The sequence below is a fragment of the Oncorhynchus masou genome, chromosome 22 (genome assembly GCF_036934945.1).
Source record: "Oncorhynchus masou masou isolate Uvic2021 chromosome 22, UVic_Omas_1.1, whole genome shotgun sequence".
Classification (NCBI taxonomy): domain Eukaryota; kingdom Metazoa; phylum Chordata; class Actinopteri; order Salmoniformes; family Salmonidae; genus Oncorhynchus; species Oncorhynchus masou.
In genome coordinates, this window is record NC_088233.1 from 8428729 (window position 1) to 8448755 (window position 20027).

Consider the following 20027-nt stretch of genomic DNA (forward strand, 5'->3'; position numbering starts at 1 on the left):
TGAATGATGGTGGTGGAGATGATGGTGGTGGAGATGAATGATGGTGGTGGAGATGATGGTGGTGATGAATGGTGGTGGTGGAGATGAATGGTGGTGGTGGAGATGATGGTGGTGGAGATGAATGATGGTGGTGGAGATGATGGTGGTGGAGATGAATGGTAGTGGTGGAGATGATGGTGGTGGAGATGATGGTGGTGGAGATGAATGATGGTGGTGGTGGTGATGAATGATGGTGGTGGAGATGAATGGTGGTGGTGGAGATGAATGATGGTGGTGGAGATGAATGGTGGTGGTGGAGATGAATGGTGGTGGTGGAGATGAATGGTGGTGGTGGAGATGAATGGTGGTGGTGGAGATGAATGATGGTGGTGGAGATGATGGTGGTGGAGATGATGGTGGTGGTGGAGATGAATGGTGGTGGAGATGAATGATGGTAGTGGAGATGATGGTGGTGGAGATGATGGTGGTGGAGATGAATGATGGTGGTGGAGATGATGGTGGTGGAGATGATGGTGGTGGAGATGATGGTGGTGGTGGAGATGAATGATGGTGGTGGAGATGATGGTGGTGGAGATGAATGATGGTGGTGGAGATGATGGTGGTGGAGATGATGGTGGTGGTGGAGATGAATGATGGTGGTGGAGATGATGGTGGTGGAGATGAATGATGGTGGTGGTGGAGATGAATGATGGTGGTGGTGGAGATGAATGATGGTGGTGGAGATGAATGATGGTGGTGGAGATGATGGTGGTGGAGATGATTGTAGTGGAGGAGATGAATGATGGTGGTGGTGGAGATGAATGATGGTGGTGGTGGAGATGAATGATGGTGGTGGAGATGATGGTGGTGGAGATGATGGTGGTGGAGATGAATGGTAGTGGTGGAGATGATGGTGGTGGAGATGAATGATGGTGGTGGTGGTGATGAATGATGGTGGTGGAGATGAATGGTGGTGGTGGAGATGAATGATGGTGGTGGAGATGAATGGTGGTGGTGGAGATGAATGGTGGTGGTGGAGATGAATGGTGGTGGTGGAGATGAATGGTGGTGGTGGAGATGAATGATGGTGGTGGAGATGATGGTGGTGGAGATGATGGTGGTGGTGGAGATGAATGGTGGTGGAGATGAATGATGGTAGTGGAGATGATGGTGGTGGAGATGAATGATGGTGGTGGAGATGATGGTGGTGGAGATGATGGTGGTGGAGATGATGGTGGTGGTGGAGATGAATGATGGTGGTGGAGATGATGGTGGTGGAGATGAATGATGGTGGTGGAGATGATGGTGGTGGAGATGATGGTGGTGGTGGAGATGAATGATGGTGGTGGAGATGATGGTGGTGGAGATGTATGATGGTGGTGGTGGAGATGAATGATGGTGGTGGTGGAGATGAATGATGGTGGTGGAGATGAATGATGGTGGTGGAGATGATGGTGGTGGAGATGATTGTAGTGGAGGAGATGAATGATGGTGGTGGTGGAGATGAATGATGGTGGTGGTGGAGATGAATGATGGTGGTGGAGATGATGGTGGTGGAGATGATGGTGGTGGAGATGAATGATGGTGGTGGTGGTGGAGATGAATGATGGTGGTGGAGATGATGGTGGTGGAGATGATTGTAGTGGAGGAGATGAATGGTGGTGGTGGAGATGATGGTGGTGGAGATGAATGGTGGTGGAGATGAATGATGGTGGTGGAGATGATGGTGGTGGAGATGATGGTGGTGGTGGAGATGAATGATGGTGGTGGAGATGATGGTGGTGGAGATGATGGTGGTGGAGATGAATGATGGTGGTGGAGATGATGGTGGTGGAGATGAATGGTGGTGGTGGAGATGAATGGTGGTGGTGGAGATGATGGTGGTGGAGGAGATGAATGGTGGTGGTGGAGATGATGGTGGTGGAGATGAATGATGGTGGTGGAGATGATGGTGGTGGTGGAGATGAATGATGGTGGTGGAGATGATGGTGGTGGAGATGAATGATGGTGGTGGTGGAGATGAATGATGGTGGTGGAGATGATGGTGGTGGAGATGAATGATGGTGGTGGTGGAGATGAATGATGGTGGTGGAGATGAATGGTGGTGGTGGAGATGAATGATGGTGGTGGAGATGAATGGTGGTGGAGATGAATGGTGGTGGTGGAGATGAATGGTGGTGGTGGAGATGAATGATGGTGGTGGAGATGATGGTGGTGGAGATGATGGTGGTGGTGGAGATGAATGGTGGTGGTGGAGATGAATGATGGTAGTGGAGATGATGGTGGTGGAGATGAATGATGGTGGTGGAGATGATGGTGGTGGAGATGATGGTGGTGGTGGAGATGATGGTGGTGGAGATGATGGTGGTGGTGGAGATGAATGATGGTGGTGGAGATGATGGTGGTGGAGATGAATGATGGTGGTGGAGATGAATGATGGTGGTGGAGATGATGGTGGTGGAGATGAATGGTGGTGGTGGAGATGATGGTGGTGGAGATGATGGTGGTGGAGATGAATGATGGTGGTGGTGGAGATGAATGATGGTGGTGGAGATGATGGTGGTGGAGATGAATGATGGTGGTGGTGGAGATGAATGATGGTGGTGGAGATGAATGGTGGTGGTGGAGATGAATGATGGTGGTGGAGATGAATGGTGGTGGAGATGAATGGTGGTGGTGGAGATGAATGGTGGTGGTGGAGATGAATGATGGTGGTGGAGATGATGGTGGTGGAGATGATGGTGGTGGTGGAGATGAATGGTGGTGGTGGAGATGAATGATGGTAGTGGAGATGATGGTGGTGGAGATGAATGATGGTGGTGGAGATGATGGTGGTGGAGATGATGGTGGTGGTGGAGATGATGGTGGTGGAGATGATGGTGGTGGTGGAGATGAATGATGGTGGTGGAGATGATGGTGGTGGAGATGAATGATGGTGGTGGAGATGAATGATGGTGGTGGAGATGATGGTGGTGGAGATGAATGGTGGTGGTGGAGATGATGGTGGTGGAGATGATGGTGGTGGTGGAGATGAATGATGGTGGTGGAGATGATGGTGGTGGAGATGAATGATGGTGGTGGTGGAGATGAATGATGGTGGTGGAGATGAATGATGGTGGTGGTGGTGGAGATGAATGATGGTGGTGGAGATGATGGTGGTGGAGATGATTGTGGTGGAGGAGATGAATGGTGGTGGTGGTGGAGATGAATGGTGGTGGTGGAGATGAATGATGGTGGTGGAGATGATGGTGGTGGAGATGAATGATGGTGGTGGAGATGATGGTGGTGATGAATGGTGGTGGTGGAGATGAATGGTGGTGGTGGAGATGATGGTGGTGGAGATGAATGATGGTGGTGGAGATGATGGTGGTGGAGATGAATGGTAGTGGTGGAGATGATGGTGGTGGAGATGAATGATGGTGGTGGAGATGAATGATGGTGGTGGAGATGATGGTGGTGGAGATGAATGGTGGTGGTGGAGATGATGGTGGTGGAGATGATGGTGGTGGAGATGAATGATGGTGGTGGTGGAGATGAATGATGGTGGTGGAGATGATGGTGGTGGAGATGAATGATGGTGGTGGTGGAGATGAATGATGGTGGTGGAGATGAATGGTGGTGGTGGAGATGAATGATGGTGGTGGAGATGAATGGTGGTGGAGATGAATGGTGGTGGTGGAGATGAATGGTGGTGGTGGAGATGAATGATGGTGGTGGAGATGATGGTGGTGGAGATGATGGTGGTGGTGGAGATGAATGGTGGTGGTGGAGATGAATGATGGTAGTGGAGATGATGGTGGTGGAGATGAATGATGGTGGTGGAGATGATGGTGGTGGAGATGATGGTGGTGGTGGAGATGATGGTGGTGGAGATGATGGTGGTGGTGGAGATGAATGATGGTGGTGGAGATGATGGTGGTGGAGATGAATGATGGTGGTGGAGATGAATGATGGTGGTGGAGATGATGGTGGTGGAGATGAATGGTGGTGGTGGAGATGATGGTGGTGGAGATGATGGTGGTGGTGGAGATGAATGATGGTGGTGGAGATGATGGTGGTGGAGATGAATGATGGTGGTGGTGGAGATGAATGATGGTGGTGGAGATGAATGATGGTGGTGGTGGTGGAGATGAATGATGGTGGTGGAGATGATGGTGGTGGAGATGATTGTGGTGGAGGAGATGAATGGTGGTGGTGGTGGAGATGAATGGTGGTGGTGGAGATGAATGATGGTGGTGGAGATGATGGTGGTGGAGATGAATGATGGTGGTGGAGATGATGGTGGTGATGAATGGTGGTGGTGGAGATGAATGGTGGTGGTGGAGATGATGGTGGTGGAGATGAATGATGGTGGTGGAGATGATGGTGGTGGAGATGAATGGTAGTGGTGGAGATGATGGTGGTGGAGATGATGGTGGTGGAGATGAATGATGGTGGTGGTGGTGATGAATGATGGTGGTGGAGATGAATGGTGGTGGTGGAGATGAATGATGGTGGTGGAGATGAATGGTGGTGGTGGAGATGAATGGTGGTGGTGGAGATGAATGGTGGTGGTGGAGATGAATGGTGGTGGTGGAGATGAATGATGGTGGTGGAGATGATGGTGGTGGAGATGATGGTGGTGGTGGAGATGAATGGTGGTGGAGATGAATGATGGTAGTGGAGATGATGGTGGTGGAGATGAATGATGGTGGTGGAGATGATGGTGGTGGAGATGATGGTGGTGGAGATGATGGTGGTGGAGATGATGGTGGTGGTGGAGATGAATGATGGTGGTGGAGATGATGGTGGTGGAGATGAATGATGGTGGTGGAGATGATGGTGGTGGAGATGATGGTGGTGGAGATGATGGTGGTGGTGGAGATGAATGATGGTGGTGGAGATGATGGTGGTGGAGATGAATGATGGTGGTGGTGGAGATGAATGATGGTGGTGGAGATGAATGATGGTGGTGGAGATGAATGATGGTGGTGGAGATGATGGTGGTGGAGATGATTGTAGTGGAGGAGATGAATGATGGTGGTGGTGGAGATGAATGATGGTGGTGGTGGAGATGAATGATGGTGGTGGAGATGATGGTGGTGGAGATGATGGTGGTGGAGATGAATGATGGTGGTGGTGGTGGAGATGAATGATGGTGGTGGAGATGATGGTGGTGGAGATGATTGTAGTGGAGGAGATGAATGGTGGTGGTGGAGATGATGGTGGTGGAGATGAATGGTGGTGGAGATGAATGATGGTGGTGGAGATGATGGTGGTGGAGATGATGGTGGTGGTGGAGATGAATGATGGTGGTGGAGATGATGGTGGTGGAGATGAATGATGGTGGTGGAGATGATGGTGGTGGAGATGAATGGTGGTGGTGGAGATGAATGGTGGTGGTGGAGATGATGGTGGTGGAGGAGATGAATGGTGGTGGTGGAGATGATGGTGGTGGAGATGAATGATGGTGGTGGAGATGATGGTGGTGGTGGAGATGAATGATGGTGGTGGAGATGATGGTGGTGGAGATGAATGATGGTGGTGGTGGAGATGAATGATGGTGGTGGAGATGATGGTGGTGGAGATTAATGATGGTGGTGGTGGTGGAGATGAATGATGGTGGTGGAGATGATGGTGGTGGAGATGATTGTGGTGGAGGAGATGAATGGTGGTGGTGGTGGAGATTAATGGTGGTGGTGGTGGAGATGAATGATGGTGGTGGAGATGAATGATGGTGGTGGAGATGATGGTGGTGGATATAAATGATGGTGGTGGAGATGATGGTGGTGGAGATGAATGATGGTGGTGGAGATGATGGTGGTGGATATGAATGATGGTGGTGGAGATGATGGTGGTGGATATGAATGATGGTGGTGGAGATGATGGTGGTGGAGATGAATGATGGTGGTGGAGATGATGGTGGTGGTGGTGGAGATGAATGATGGTGGTGGAGATGATGGTGGTGGTGGAGATGAATGGTGGTGGAGATGATGGTGGTGGAGATGAATGATGGTTTTTGTGATGGAGATGATAGTGGTGATGATGATGGTGGTAATGATGATGATGGTCTTAATAATGATGATGGTGATGATGGTGGTGGTGGTTGTGGTGTTAATGATGATGATGAGGGTGAAAATGATCATGATGAAGATGGTGGAAATGAAGATGATGAGGGTGGTAATGATGATGATGATGATTATGATGACAGTGGTAATGATGATGATGATGGTGGTAATGATGATGATGATGGTAATGATGATGATGATGGTGGTAGTAATGATGATGGTGGTAGTAATGATGATGGTGGTAGTAATGATGATGATGGTGGTGGCACTATAAAAAGAGCCAGTTCATTCATGAAAGAAAAGTGATGTGTGAGCACCCCCTGGCAGCGAGGATGAAAATTACAGTACTTGTGTATTAACAGGCCATTACATTACTAGTCACTTGAATTAGTCAAGTCATCTACCTATGTGTTGAGTAAAGGACAGTATGATCTGGTCAAAGAATCAAGAGCTGTGGCATCCAGTGTACAGTAACACCACAACCACATGTGCCCTATAGAAGCATCATAAGGGTTATGGTGAATGGACAGTGAGCAATATCCTGAAAAATATATATATTTTTTTTTTTTACACATCTGTTTAAAAACTGAGTACACAATTCAATTCAATTCAATTCAATTCAATTGGGGTTAGCTTAGTTTCTCGTCTGTAGTTCTTCTGTGTGGAGCTCTTTGAAATGAAGAAGGTGCTACACACACCTGTCTATGGTTGATCATATGTCTCTGTCCTGTTCTTTCACTACTTTCTCCTTGTATTTCTTGTTTCGTCTTTAACACAGACGAGGGAATGATTCTTTCCAGCGTGTAATTCATTGTGGACCTGAGTATAAGGGACAAAAACATACCTTTAGTTCACATTTTTGTCATTTAGCAGATGCTCTAAGGCGGAGAAATTAGGGTTAAGTGCCTTGTTCCAGGGCACATCCACAGATTTTTCAACTAGTCAGCTCGGGGATTCATACCAGCGACCTTGTGTCTCTTAGCCGCTGGGCCACCTGCCGCCCCATTCTGTTTAGCTGCCTCATTCTGAGGTGGTCAACCCGTTTCTAAGGTAAACACATCGCACTAGGGGATACCTAAAGGATACCTCCTAAAGCCTACCCCCTAGGATACCTCCTAAAGCCTACCTCCTAAACTCTACATCCTACGATACCTCCTAAAGCCTACCTCCTAAACTCTACATCCTACGATACCTCCTAAAGCCTACCTCCTAAACTCTACATCCTACGATACCTCCTAAAGCCTACCTCCTAAACTCTACATCCTACGATACCTCCTAAAGCCTACCTCCTAAACTCTACACATCCTACGATACCTCCTAAAGCCTACCTCCTAAACTCTACATCCTACGATACCTCCTAAAGCCTACCTCCTAAACTCTACATCCTACGATACCTCCTAAAGCCTACCTCCTAAACTCTACATCCTACGATACCTCCTAAAGCCTACCTCCTAAACTCTACATCCTGCGATACCTCCTAAAGCCTACCTCCTAAACTCTACATCCTACGATACCTCCAAAAAGCCTACCTCCTAAACTCTACATCCTACGATATCTCCTTAAGCCTACCTCCTAAACTCTACCTCCTACGATATCTCCTAAAGCCTACCTCCTAAAGGATACTTCCAAAAGGACACTTCCTAAAGGATACCTCCTAAAGCCTACCTCCTAGGATACCTCCTAAAGCCTACCTCCTAGGATACCTCCTAAAGGATACCTCCTAAAGCCTAACTACTAGGATATCTCTTAAAGTCTACCTCCTAAGATACGTCCTAAAGCCTACCTCCTAGGATACCTCCTAAAGCCTACCTCCCAAGATACCTCCTAAAGCCTACCTCCCAGGATACCTCCTAAAGCCTACCTCCTAAACTATACATCCTACGATACCTCCTAAAGCCTACCTCCTAAACTCTACATCCTACGATACCTCCTAAAGCCTACCTCCTAAACTCTACATCCTGCGATACCTCCTAAAGCCTACCTCCTAAACTCTACATCCTACGATACCTCCAAAAAGCCTACCTCCTAAACTCTACATCCTACGATATCTCCTTAAGCCTACCTCCTAAACTCTACCTCCTACGATATCTCCTAAAGCCTACCTCCTAAAGGATACTTCCAAAAGGACACTTCCTAAAGGATACCTCCTAAAGCCTACCTCCTAGGATACCTCCTAAAGCCTACCTCCTAGGATACCTCCTAAAGGATACCTCCTAAAGCCTACCTACTAGGATATCTCTTAAAGTCTACCTCCTAAGATACGTCCTAAAGCCTACCTCCTAGGATACCTCCTAAAGCCTACCTCCTAGGATACCTTCTAAAGGGTACCTCCTAAAACCTACCTCCCAAGATACCTCCTAAAGCCTACCTCCCAGGATACCTACTAAAGCCTACCTCCTAGGATACCTCCTAAAGCCTACCTCCTAGGATACCTCCCAAATCCTACCTCCCAGGATACCTGCTAAAGCCTACCTCCTAGGATACCTCCTAAAGCCTACCTCCTAGGATACCTCCTAAAGCCTACCTCCTAGGATACCTCCTAAAGCCTAACTCCTAGGATACCTCCTAAAGCCTACCTCCTAGGATACCTCCTAAAGCCTACCTCCTAGGATACCTCCTAAAGCCTACCTCCTAGGATACCTCCTAAAGCCTAACTCCCAGAATACCTCCTAGGATACCTCATAAAGCCTACCTCCTAGGATACCTCCTAAAGCCTACCTCCTAGGATACCTTCTAAAGGGTACCTCCTAAAGGCTAAAGACACATGCACAAACCAAAAGGTAAAAAATGTGAATAAGATTGCAAGTTTAAACTTTTATTAATGATATAATAATACAATGATATTTTGTGCAACAGTTTGGTGGGGCGTGGACCTGTACATTATCAACAACAAAACTGTATAAACTCAACGCCATGGCAACCTGCAAGCAGAACATCACATGACTTGTACTAGCCTGGGTCCCAGTCTGTTTGTACTCTATTGCCAACTCACTCATTGTCATGTCACAGAGCACAAACCGACTGGCACTCAGGCTAGACATGTATAGTTTGGCCATGGTTGTGTCAAAGTGAAAACCGATAGATGTCATCTAGATATACCTACCGTGTCATTAAATCCATATACACATAGCTTCCACTAGCATACATTTAATTGCTTGTACTGTATAAGACTACATATGTATATAAAGTGCAAAAAGAAATTAAAACACTTACAGTGAACGCTTGGCCCTGAAGTGCTGTTCGGATGAGTGTGCAAAACCTCCATGTGCCCAAATGTAAGCCGGCCAGGTGGCTTGGCAAACAAATGGCTGATTCCTACTACAGGGCCGAGCCGATCCGTACTGAGACAGTCTGGTTACACATCCTCTACTGAACCATGCTAGAAAAGGACAATGTGAAAATGAAAATATCCAAGCCAGAACGGTTCGGGTCAGCCCTACAGCGTGAATCAGACAACAGGGTATATCTGTGGTCATGTTCAATAGGACACAGAATGCAAAAACGTTTCAAAACAGAAAATGAAAATGTCCCTCTCTGTGTTTCAGGGTAAATCAGGCCACAGATGGGCAATATGTATTACAAACTTTATATTGCCCTTCAAGCTCACAGATAATATGATACAACGTATGAAAGGCTTTGTCAATCTGTGCAATATATGGAGCTATAATCAATATGAACAACAAGCTGAGAAGAGAAGAAAATGCTTTTTTAAATTCCCTTTCTTTCTTTTTACAATAAAAAATATACATTTTGTATCACTGCTACTTGTTCCTTCACCGAGCTTAGCACCACTGGGTCTCAAGTAGGGTACAGTAATTCTAGTAACTCGCAAAATTCCCAGGTTTTCCAGAAATCCTGGTTGGAGTATGTTGGATTTCATGCATATTCCGGGAAATCTTCCAACCGGGAATCCTGGAAATACAGGGATTTTTTAAATATATTTTTTTAAAGGTTACCAGAATTTTGCAACCCCTATCTCAAGGTTTCAAGCATCGAAATATGAAATTACCTGAACAAATATAAAACTGAGCCTTAGTTATAAAGTAATAATAAGGCATATCTGTATGTTATTTAAAATATAACAAAATATAAGCACTGTTAGTTACACTAGATTAGATGCTTTTTTAATATATAGTTCATAGTTGTTGTTTTGTCTTAAAATGTGTGTAGTCCTGTCTATGTGGTTATAAAAGCAAATGGTATTCCGCATCACAGTTAAGTCTCATTGATTGGACAGGTAAGCAGAAAGAAAAATAGTAACTGGCCTGGTTACAGATCTGTTTTGTGTCTTATAGTCCAATGACCATAGGAAGCTGGATATATAGCAACAAAGAAAACTGATCTGGGAGCAGGCTAGAGAGATAGTGGGTTTGCCAGATTGGTCGGTCAGTTCACCTCTGACCTCTCCACGCCAAACACATGTCTGGAGGTCATAGGTCATCTAGGGCTGCTGGGACCCCTGAGGAGAGAAGGAGAGAGAGGTGAAGGTTGAACAGTGGCGAACCTTACAAAAGTTGTCACTATTTGCCAGTAGTTGGATTTTTTTTGCCACAGCTGTCTCACCAACTACTCCTAGATGAGTTTGTACATGGCATCACATTGAGCTACAGAAAAACAAGAGGTGTAAAGTATTTCAAAAATACTAATCTCATCAAGTATTGTATCCAGAGAGGATTTGGGCATTTACAATAATCAAGATGGATCAAAAATGTACTGTATATATATATATATATATCGCTATAACAGTGTCATGCATAATAGTCCTTCCTTACGGAGTTGGTTCTCTTGCGTTTCCAGCAGTCAGGGTTGAGTCTCTTCTGCTCGTCAGCCAGAGCCTTGGCTTCCACGGTGTACATCCTCCTCTCCTCGTTCTTCATCTTCTTCCACTTCTCACCCAGGATCACGCTGATGGCTCTGCATAGGGCATACAAGGACATACCTTTCAGCAATGTCATTTATTCCATCATTCATTCATAATTTGTGTGTGTGTGTGTGTGTGTGTGTGTGTGTGTGTGTGTGTGTGTGTGTGTGTGTAACTATCAATACTGAAAACGGACAGTTTGTGTATTCTATAAGAGACAACACACTCTTTAGATCTAACATGTAAGAACAATCGTGAGACAGACAAGCCTTTAGTTACCGGTGATGTAATCCTGCATGTGGCTGTCATTCCTAACATAGAACTCCTTCCATTTTGTAAACAGCGTATCCGAACAGTACAGACAGTACTACTGACACACACGCACACACACGCACACACACACACACACACACACACACACACACACACACACACACACACACACACACACACACACACACACACACACACACACACACACACACACACACACACACACACACACACACACACACACACACACTCTGATGCTTCCCTGATCCTAGTTCCAGTCCCATAATAGTGCCTGGTGTCATATGGGAAGGTTTTATGGAGGGGGCCACAATAATAGAGACATTGGCAGGAGACATTCTAAACCTATCTAGAATTTTGCTCAGGGCAGAAAGTCATTTTCTGCACACAAGCACGCACACAAATGCACACAGGTTTGGTCCTCCTACTCACCTGTTATCCTTCCCAGGGTACATCTGTGTGTACTCCATCCTGTACTTCTTAGCGAAGAGCATGAAGGCGTTCATTGGCCGTTTGCATTTGGTGGGTGTGGCCCCGCCGGGGACCGTCCCTGAGGTATTGCTCCTGTTTGATTTGCTGGCAGAGGAGGAGTGGGGGGAGCCGGAGAGTTTCTCTGGGTCGGGGGAGACAGCGCCACTACTGGACTGGGAGGTCCTACGCTGTCTGGCCATGCTGCTCAGAACATACACAGCTGACGAGTCCAGAGGAGTGAAATCATAACTGGGGAGGGATGGAGGGAGGGAGGGAGGGAAAGAGGGAGGGAAAGAGGGAGGGAGGGAGGGAGGGAAAGAGGGAGGGAGGGAGGGGGAGGGAGGGAGGGAGGGAGGGAGGGAGGGAGGGAGGGAGGGAGGGAGGGAGGGAGGGAGGGAGGGAGGGAGGGAGGGAGGGAGGGAAAGAGGGAGGGAAAGAGGGAGGGAGGGAGGGAGGGAGGGAGGGAGGGAAAGAGGGAGGGAGGGGGAGGGAGGGAGGGAGGGAGGGAGGGAGGGAGGGAGGGAGGGAGGGAGGGAGGGAGGGAAAGAGGGAGGGAGGGAGGGAGGGAGGGAGGGAGGGAGGGAGGGAGGGAGGGAGGGAGGGAGGGAGGGAGGGAGGGAAAGAGGGAGGGAGGGAGGGAGGGAGGGAGGGAGGGGGGGGAGGGAGGGAGGGAGGGAGGGAGGGAGGGAGGGAGGGAGGGAAAGAGGGAGGGAGGGAGGGAAAGAGGGAGGGAGGGAGGGAAAGAGGGAGGGAGGGAGGGAAAGAGGGAGGGAGGGAGGGAGGGAGGGAAAGAGGGAGGGAGGGAGGGAGGGAGGGAAAGAGGGAGGGAGGGGGAGGGAGGGAGGGAGGGAGGGAGGGAGGGAGGGAGGGAGGGAGGGAGGGAGGGAGGGAGGGGGAGGGGGAGGGAGGGAGGGAGGGAGGGAGGGTGAATACATTTGAAATCATTACACCATACATCTTATCTACAGAGTCAGACTGTGGCTTGACATTTTCTAAATAAACTAAAAGCACTTAGGAACATATAGCAGATGTTCAACAGTGATATATTATTATGTACCTCCTGAAGGTGTCCAAGACATCAGAGTCATCACAGTTGATGGTGTCCCTGTGTCCCGGGGGAAGACACAGGTCCCCAACCTGAATCTCATAGCAGGGGATACCATGCTGCACCACCGTCAGGCTAGGGTAGAATGAGGACCAACCTGAGACAGGAAGAGATATGAAGATGTTAACTAGCAGGGAACACTATGCTGCACCACCGTCAGGCTGGGACAGGAAGAGATATGAAGATGTTAACTAGCAGGGAACACCATGCTGCACCACCGTCAGGCTGGGACAGGAAGAGATATGAAGATGTTAACATACATAGAAATACATAGACCATGATGTGAATCTGTCCGAGATGTGAACCTGTCCAAGATCTGAACCTGTCCAAGACGTGAATCTGTCCAAGATGTGAACCTGTCCAAGATGTGAATCTGTCCAAGATGTGAATCTGTCCAAGATGTGAATCTGTCCAAGACGTGAACCTGTCCAAGACGTGAACCTGTCCAAGACGTGAATCTGTCCAAGATGTGAACCTGTCCAAGACGTGAACCTGTCCAAGATGTGAACCTGTCCAAGACGTGAATCTGTCCAAGACGTGAATCTGTCCAAGACGTGAACCTGTCCAAGACGTGAATCTGTCCAAGATGTGAACCTGTCCAAGATGTGAACCTGTCCAAGACGTGAATCTGTCCAAGACGTGAACCTGTCCAAGATGTGAACCTGGGCTGTTCTATAAGGCACGTCATGCAGTTTCAAAGATTATTCGACCAATAGGCTTATCCGCTTCCATGGAAAATCAGGCAAGACCTGAACATTTCCTTAATCAATCTCTTATGACAGAACTTTCAGACTTCAGACCAATAATGCCCACATGCAGTTCCAGTACACCACGTTCCCTTAAAAAACATTAAGTTATTTGTTTACACTGGAAAGACATTTTGTTTTTGTTTACCTTTGTTTTTCACAAAGAAGGGGTGATCAAATCTGCACTCTGCCGTTAACAGGCCTTCTTCTGGCGAGCCGGGGTCAAAGGTGAGTTTGAGGACAGCCTGACCGTAGGACACATTGTCCTCATGGGCCACTAACTTCAGACCTTCAGAACCATAGCTCTGTAAACCAATCAACAAACCAGAGAGAAAGTTGTCACAGAGGAAACCCAGTCAATCATATTAGATCTGACAATTATCAGGGTGTGTTCATAACGCATCAAAAAGAGTGAAAAACAAAACTGCGAGGGATTAGCTGGACGTTTAGCTACCTTGAGGGAGGTGAACGGCGTCCTTCTCTCATCATCTGACTCATCATCAGAGTCCCCCAGGTCTTCAGCCTCCTGCCACTCCTTGTTAAGGCCCCTGTGGAACCGAAGGCGGGTGCCTGGATAGGAAGATAAGAATCAGTGAAACATTCAGAGACAGAGAGACAGAGAAAGATAGAGAGAGACAGAGAGACAGAGAGACAGAGAGAGACAGAGAGAGAGATACAGAAAGACAGAGAGAGACAGAAAGAGACAGAGAGACAGAGAGACAGAGAAAGATAGAGAGAGACAGAGAGACAGAGAAAGACAGAGAGACAGAGAAAGACAGAGAGACAGAGAGACAGAGAGAGACAGAGAGACAGAGAGAGACAGAGAGAGAGATACAGAAAGACAGAGAGAGACAGAAAGAGACAGAGAGACAGAGAGAGACAGAGAGAGACAGAGAGAGACAGAGAGACAGAGAGAGACAGAGAAAGACAGAGAGAGACAGAGAGACAGAGAAAGACAGAGAAAGACAGAGAGAGACAGAGAGACAGAGAGAGACAGAGAAAGACAGAGAGAGAGACAGAGAGACAGAGAGAGACAGAGAGACAGAGAGAGACAGAGAGAGAGATACAGAAAGACAGAGAGAGACAGAAAGAGACAGAGAGACAGAGAGAGACAGAGAAAGATAGAGAGAGACAGAGAGACAGAGAAAGACAGAGAGACAGAGAAAGACAGAGAGACAGAGAGACAGAGAGAGACAGAGAGACAGAGAGAGACAGAGAGAGAGATACAGAAAGACAGAGAGAGACAGAAAGAGACAGAGAGACAGAGAGAGACAGAGAGAGACAGAGAGACAGAGAGAGACAGAGAAAGACAGAGAGAGACAGAGAGACAGAGAAAGACAGAGAAAGACAGAGAGAGACAGAGAGACAGAGAGAGACAGAGAAAGACAGAGAGAGAGACAGAGAGACAGAGAGAGACAGAGAGACAGAGAGAGACAGAGAAACAGAGAGAGACAGAGAGACCGAGAGAGACAGAGAGAGACAGAGAGAGAGATACAGAAAGACAGAGAGAGACAGAGAGACAGAAAAAGACAGAGAGACAGAGAGAGACAGAGAGAGAGATACAGAAAGACAGAGAGAGATAGAGAGAGAGATACAGAAAGACAGAGAGAGACAGAGAGAGATACAGTGAGAGAGACAGAGAGAGAAATACAGAGAGACAGAGAGAGAGATACAGAAAGACAGAGAGAGACAGAGCGACCGAGCAAGAAAGAGACAAGAGGCTTTATTCTTTAGGAACTTTTGTGAGTGTGATGTTTACTGTTAATTTTGATTGTTTATTTCATTCTGTTTACTATCTACTTCACGTTGTCACGGCACTAGCCCTTTAAGTGAATCGGCTAGCAGAGATGTGAACAACCACGTCATCATTTCCTCACAGACTCTTGTCTCCCTGACCATGCAGTACGGGAGAGAGAGGGTCACAGTAGAACAAAGGAAAACTCCCGCCAAATACTCCTACCTCCCCAAATTAGAGGATTAAACATTGTTCCTAATTTAGAGAATGTGGAAACGGTCAGTGGAGAAGCCAGCTACGACCCGGTCTGTTTTGTTTCATATTTGTGACCTCAAGGAAAGACAATACAGCCACATTACACTAACTCTTGTTTATACTTTTGAAAAGATAATGTGATTCGGTCTTCTAAAATTAAAAGTGTTTTGTTTTATGATAATGTGTGCCCAGTCAGTGGCCCCACCCGAGTGAATAGACATTAGAAATTAAGAGTATCAACCTCATTTCATTGTGGCATAGTTTTCAAAAATCTATCAGAAATATTTTACAAACCCTTTTCCAACTCTAGAATTAAAGCCCCCGTGACGAAAAGTCACCTCAGTTCCAAATACTTGTCCATTCTAATTTCAACTCCACAGGGCAGAAAACATGAGAGCTTGCGTGAAATGGTATGAACTCTGAACTACTGATCACTCTTGAAGAAGTGAGTCGTAGATTACAGCCTAACAGACTGTAGCTGGAAAGGCAGCAAATCAAGTAAGAACATTGGCCAACGCAGAAAACCACAACGTCTCACTCCATGACAAAACCGGAAGAATCCACAAAGGACAATGGCGACCTCAACTGGGCAAACCAGAGCCTCACACCACCAGCTCAACTATTGAAGCCAGCTTCACGTAAATACAATGTATTACCTTTCTCAGAACGAGCGATTGTTAGAAGCATATTTATTTATGTGAGAATAGCTTCCCATGTCCGACAGAGTTTACATTGCAAACTTGCTTTGACAAATGTAAACATGTTTCCCATGCCAATAAAGCCCCTTGAATTGAATTGAGCGCGAGAGAGGGGAGCGAGGGGGGAGACAAAAAGACAGAGACAGACAGCTGGACCTACAGAAAGTGAGAGATACACACTGAGACAGAGACTTTTGATGCTCTTTATTGATCTATCCTCACTTACAACACAGAGAAGAAGTACAAATGGACTTCTACTATACTGACCTGATTAGGTTAGCAATTAACACTTAGGAAACAGGATAATTTAGATAATTTAGATAAATATATAATTTATATAATTTAGAGTAAACACAGGCTTGACAGGATCTGAGTCCATTTCCTGTTGCCTGATCCAGTCGTGACTACACAGGCTATTTGTTATCAATGTTATCTAGGGTTTTTTCCACAAGGTAACAGTTGTCAAGGCCATAATTATAGGAAAAGGTCATCATTTCTGTGTGTCCATACCTTTCAGGAAGCAGTGCCAGGCTGTAGAGGGCCAGGAGTGTGACCAGCCCATGTCCTCATCATCAGAGAAGGAGGCCATAGAGAAAACACCGGACTCTGACTCACTGCTGGCCTGAATGGGCAACGTTCAAGCAGAGAGGAACATGTTGCAAAACAGTTGAATTGTACATGTTATCAACAGCAGTGTTGTGGCAATGTTATACAGAAGCTGAATTGTACTTATTGAATTTAACAACCCCCATGCAGAGTTAGGCTACATTTCATTTAGATTCAGTCAGTTCATGAAGTCAACTGAAAAATCTTCAATGAGGTTCAAGTACATTGAGACAAAAATGGAACTGGGAGGTCAGTTTGCTTCCTGAACTAACTAGCCTTGTGAAACCAGATTGACCGCTGTGCTGAACTGAAATGGAATTCACCACAACCATGATGCTCATTCATAACCTCATAGTAGCCAATCACTAGGCTTACAGGGGCAGAGGGTGATAGGGTTTACTGTGGACCCTATGACCTACAGGAAGTGAAAGGTTAAAAGGTCATACCCTGACACGTCTGCTGCGTTCCCTGAGGTGACCTCTAGAGGGGCTGGGTGCACTGCTGGCCAGGGGGGGGCGGGCGTAGGAATGTAAACTACGATTGGTGGAAAAGATGTGCACAGGAGATGACCTGAGGAGAGGAATACAGAGAAATACATATCAATCATTTCTTCATCATTTTATTTGTATTTTAATGTGTGTGTGTGTGTGTGTGTGTGTGTGTGTGTGTGTGTGTGTGTGTGTGTGTGTGTGTGTGTGTGTGTGTGTGTGTGTGTGTGTGTGTGTGTGTGTGTGTGTGTGTGTGTGTGTGTGGTGTGCCATGAGCACGTCCATGTATGTGCGACGTCAACACTGATACACAACAGACCTCTCGATGGGAGTAGATTCCTGCAGCAGGGGACTCTGAGGGCTGGTAGCGATGATAGCCAGCTCAGTCAGCCAGTTAGTGTGAGGGGAACCAGCTATACACTCCTGACGGGACACACCAGCCCCCACATGGAACAGGACTGGAGAGGACGGGCTCTCGTCCAACTCCTGCAGCTCTGGCAGGTCATCTGGTGGATAGGGAGAGACAAGATTGTTGATCAGTTCTACAGTACAGAGAATAACAATACATGTATTTCATATCTCTGTGACAGTGTACATTTTTCAATGGTAACTAAGACTATTAAGTAATAAGCTGGTAGGCTATCTTGTGTGTAGGCTAGCTGGTAGGCTATCACAAATGTGGCACAGCGGTCTGCATCTCAGCGCCTGAGGTGTCACTACAGACACCCTGGTTCGATTCCAGGCTGTATTACAAACGGCCATGATTGGGAGTCCCATAGGGCGGCGCACAATTGACCGAGCGTTGTCCAGGTTTGGCCGATCATTGTAAATAAGAATTTGTTCTTAACTGACTTGCCTAATTAAATAAAGGTTACATTTGAGAGAAAAAAATATGTATATATATATATATATATATTTGTTTTATAGGCATATTACATGGATACTATATAAGAACAGATATTTACCATACTCCATGGGAGTGGAGGGACAGTCACGTGAGGAGGGCAGAGCCTTTAGACGATCAAATGAGTCCTCCATTCTATTAGCATCCATCTTTGGTTCCTCTACTTGTTCAGTCTAAACTGGACTGTAAACACTGGAGACACAATGATAAATTACAATACCAGAATCTGACCAAAACAGAGGCATGCATGTAAAATATACAAAATGGGGAAAACATATGATTATATTATTTGTCTTTTTAATTAGGTGACTATTTAAACGCTAGACTTATATAGTGTATATTTGCATTGTATATTTATAGGAGATGAATCAAAGAAAATGCATTGGTTAAAATGTTTTATATATTTCAACTCCAACATTCATGGCATACGGTCATAAAAATAAAAAATCTAATTTGCAGGTAAAATACTTTCAATAATAAAAGTCCATTGTCTGTGTGGACTACATAAAGAGCTGTCATGTGACCCATATGCATGCAGCAAAGGCATGCAGTCCTGGCTCGTTTATAAACTTTGGTAACTTCGCGCATGCGCAACAGAGCTCATTCATTCATAACTGCGTAACAATTGTCAATAACACTGTTACGTTCGTACAAACATTACACAACATATCATTCGGGGGAAGAAAAAAACCCAGTCGCAATTAATAGTTTAAATAGATTTGTGATGGAATTGAAACGTTAACGATTACGATAACGCCATTTGAATGATGTAACTGCTAGCGTTACATTTGTTTTACATAGAAGGTGCTGAAGACAATAACAAAGACGCTTTCTGCTACTCCGTCACCGTAGCTAGAAATGGCTGAATGGTACGTAGCCAATTTGTAACGTTATTGTTTAGACCTAAATTGTATCCTATTTGTAACGTTGAGACTAGATCTAGCATGCGAATGAATGGCCCGATCACAAATATTGCGCAATATATTTATTGACATTTTGATTCCTGGAAAACTAGCAAGATGACACTTTGAAATGTGAAAACAGATCTTTGTCCAATGACTTTCATTGTAAACAGGTGTCTCTCTTGCTGTTTTGAGCATTGTCAGGGGGGGCTTTGCCTCCCTGACAGCTAACGTTAGCTAGAAAGGAACAAACTCAGTTGTAAACAAAAGAATGTCAACAAGTTCAGACACGACAAAAACGCTGTGATCGAAATTGTCTAATGAATGAAGCGAAAACGATACAAGATGTAAGTTGGAAGTTGTTTTTTTGTTGTTGACCAAAACCTTTTTTCTCCTCCACATTAGTCTCTCTACTTTTGGAAGTGGGCTCTTTTTTGTTTGTTTGTTTTGTTTTTTGTCACTATCTTGACGAATAGCTAACAAGCTGCTAGCCTAGCACGCTAATGTTACAACCAAAACAACAAACGTCACAATTAAAAAAAATGTGTGTAGAATAAGTTGTCATTCGACATCGAACGGTTGAATGAAAACCGTTAAATTACACAAAACGACACGCACCGAATAAATTACATTACACTGCTTATTTTTCTAGATGAGTTAGTCTTTTGTTTCTGAGAAATCTATTCAACTCACCAAACATGTCGCCATCAAGTAACTCTCTGGCAATTACTGAAGGGGTGGGAACGAATACTTCCAAACACGGTCGTCTATTGGACGATAATAACGTCAATAAAGCGACTCTCTAATCGTGATTGGTGAGTTCTTGAGGGTACTGTAAATGGGCATGGTTTGGTTTGTTGATCAAACGCCCATTGGCTGAATGTGCACGTCCGTTATATCACAGGAACAGCTCATTGGTCATAACAAGTAGAAGACGAG

At 46.0% G+C, this 20027-nt stretch overlaps 1 protein-coding gene across 1 annotated transcript; it reads right to left on the reverse strand.

Annotated features, from left to right (window-relative positions):
• Positions 1 to 8820: 8820 nt before the first annotated feature.
• On the reverse strand, positions 8821 to 19822 carry LOC135508956 (HMG box-containing protein 1-like). The gene is made up of 11 exons (XM_064929194.1): positions 19782 to 19822; positions 18248 to 18378; positions 17602 to 17788; positions 17241 to 17364; positions 16699 to 16810; positions 13955 to 14070; positions 13649 to 13805; positions 12707 to 12851; positions 11611 to 11898; positions 10799 to 10940; positions 8821 to 10485 (listed from the first exon to the last, which is right to left on the reverse strand). Exons 2-11 carry the CDS (start codon positions 18333 to 18335, stop codon positions 10468 to 10470), a joined length of 1377 nt encoding a protein of 458 aa, XP_064785266.1. The 5' UTR covers positions 18336 to 18378; positions 19782 to 19822; the 3' UTR covers positions 8821 to 10467.
• Between the last annotated feature and the right edge of the window lie 205 nt (positions 19823 to 20027).